This window comes from Cicer arietinum, chromosome 2, assembly GCF_000331145.2.
Source record: "Cicer arietinum cultivar CDC Frontier isolate Library 1 chromosome 2, Cicar.CDCFrontier_v2.0, whole genome shotgun sequence".
NCBI classification, from domain to species: Eukaryota; Viridiplantae; Streptophyta; class Magnoliopsida; order Fabales; family Fabaceae; genus Cicer; species Cicer arietinum.
The window spans coordinates 45,534,621-45,536,995 of record NC_021161.2 but is presented as its reverse complement, the minus strand read 5'-3'; the positions used below and the strand labels follow the sequence as shown (position 1 = coordinate 45,536,995).

Sequence of the window (2,375 nt, the reverse complement as noted above, 5' to 3'; positions counted from 1 at the left end):
CGCCTGCATGTTTGTCTTCTTTTGTTTGGAAATTTTGAAACTTGTTTTTCCATTTCAAACTACATATCAAACATTTTAGTAGCCTCTCTTGACTTTCATTAGTGTTAAATCATCCTTATAAACCGTTCTTATCACAAATGACAAAAGTTTAAATTAAAGTATAAAATTAAAGACATTCTTATTAGCTATTAGCTTTTTTCGTACACCACATTATTAGCTTAAAATAGCATAACCAAATACATTCACTATTCCATTTAATATAATATTCATTCATTAATGAGGAAGAGCTTCTTGTCAAAAAGAGCTTTTACAAATAGTTTATGAGCAAACTTTCAATACTTTATAACTAATGCTAATAAGCCCTTTACTCTTCTTCCATCGACGTAATAATATAAGATGGAAGAAAACAACCACTTTGCCTTATTACAAATATTAATAATATAATAATAATAATAATCAAAAGACAAAACTCCCTATCTAACATTTTTCACTTTTCTTCCAACTACAAGTGTTCCAAAAGCTGCATCTCTCACAAAAACCGGATGTTTTATTGACACTAAACTACCCAAAACACATTCTTAAATCTTATCTTTTAACTTCAAAATTATTATAAAAAAGAAAACTAAAAATCACAACCCTTCTAATTTCACTATTTTCTTCTCCATTGCTGAGGAAATTGAATCTTTTTTTGAACTATTATTAAAATGAATCAGTAAGTCCATTCCTGAGGCAAACGAACTTCGTAACTCGCAGCCTCTTCTCTCCGCATGCTTAATCTCTGCTGCATCAGAAGAGCATTTCTTCTTGCCAACAAAGCATCTACAAAAGTATAAATTTAAATCCGATAAATAACAAAATTCAAGCTAATTTAATGTTCACACTAAATTTAAAAAAAAAATCAATTTATAAACTTTTCATTAAAAACCCACTCACCATAATCCACGCCAAAATCACTCGAGAAACGAGGTTGTCGACCACCATTAAAGTCATCAACGTTCAAATTTAGAGCATGAATTACTTTCGCTGGGACCAAAATAGGTGCACAACCTGCAAAACACAAAAAAAAATGAGCCCAAATAGAAATAAAAATCAGTAATAAAAAATATTACTGTTAGTGATTTTACTTGTTTTCCTGCGAGATTCCGAAGGAGGGACCCCATATTGACGAGGTAAGAACACCCCTGTTCCTCCACATCCTCTTTTAACACTAGATCCACTTTGTAAAACGGGTCGCGACCCGGATCCGCTAAAAGCAATCGGGTTATTATTTGGGTTTTTCACTTGAAGAGGTGAAAGCCACGCTGAACCAGACATAGCGCGCGTGCATTTCACATTCTCGTAATCATATACTCGGTTCTGAATCAACTGAGAAGACCAGTTAGTAGCCTTTGCATGGGCTTGTGCTTGGGCCTGAGAGTGGGCTTGTCTTCCCCAGATAGAACCACACTGTTGCTTTACTTGTTGTTGCTGGTACTGAACCTAAATGATAAAAATAAATAAAATGTTCAAAATCAAAAAAATAAAATTATTACTAACAACTAAATAGGGGAAGTTTCACAAACAGTTATGAAGGTAACTTACATGAGAAGAATTAGGGTTTGAGAAAAGCGCGGCGGCGCGATTCTCCACCGCAGTAGGTGGCGGAAGCCCACGTGTGTTCATCAATTCGAACGATGACCCTTCATCGTACATCTTCAACTTCGCGACCTGACCCGCGGCGGCGTACAAAACCTCCCAAGCATCGTTCCCGGTGGAACACGGCACCGTCGTCGGAGAAGGAACACGAGTCGAACCGTTCGGACTTCCGTCGCTTGATTCGCCGCCGCTAAGACCCGACCAGCTTCCGATTCCGGTTAACGTGGACTGAGGCGAACCGGCCATAACTTGAACCTTCTCATGAATCTGCAAAAAACGGTAAATAAAAGAGTTAGTTTCATAGAAATCAAAGAAAAAAGCGTTTGAAAGTTGAAAAAAGCTCTGAAATGTTGTTACCTGAGTTTTCTCGTTGTTGAGAATGGGAACAGTGACTTGCTTCTGAGCTTCGTGAATCGAAGCTTGATTAAGTCGACGAGTTAGAGCAGCAAAGAAATCTTCTTCGTCGTTGTTATTAGTTTCAAACGAGTCAAACTCGTAAGGAAACTCAGAAGGGAAGCCCAAGACGGCGTCGAACGCAGTTTGAATCTCATTTTTGTTGTTCTCTTTGTCGAACTCGGTGTCTTCAGAAGATTTAGCCATGGTGGTGAAGAATAAGAAAAAGGTAGAAGAAAATCAGAGAGAGAGGGTAATGGTTATGGGTGTGAAGCAGTTAGAAGGGAAGTTGAAGAAGTTGCTGGTTGAGGAAGATTTAATAATGATACAGCTGTGTGTGCGCTTGT

General features: G+C 37.5%; 1 protein-coding gene across 1 annotated transcript; it reads right to left on the bottom strand.

Moving 5' to 3' along the window:
* Positions 1 to 248: 248 nt before the first annotated feature.
* Positions 249 to 2,375, bottom strand: LOC101513331 (uncharacterized). The gene is made up of 5 exons (XM_004490872.4): positions 1,993 to 2,375; positions 1,582 to 1,902; positions 1,125 to 1,479; positions 934 to 1,047; positions 249 to 819 (listed from the first exon to the last, which is right to left on the bottom strand). The coding sequence occupies exons 1-5, from the start codon at positions 2,233 to 2,235 to the stop codon at positions 710 to 712; spliced, it is 1,143 nt and encodes a 380-aa protein (XP_004490929.1). The 5' UTR covers positions 2,236 to 2,375; the 3' UTR covers positions 249 to 709.

Bases quoted from the DNA above. Each gene is read 5' to 3' on its own strand.
- LOC101513331 (XM_004490872.4), bottom strand. From the start codon at position 2,235: ATGGCTAAATCTTCTGAAGACACCGAGTTCGACAAAGAGAACAACAAA. The intron at 1,048-1,124 runs GTAAAATCACTA...TGTGTTTTGCAG, and splicing joins GGAATCTCGCAGGAAAACAA to GTTGTGCACCTATTTTGGTC. The intron at 820-933 runs GTGAGTGGGTTT...ATACTTTTGTAG, and splicing joins TGATTTTGGCGTGGATTATG to ATGCTTTGTTGGCAAGAAGA.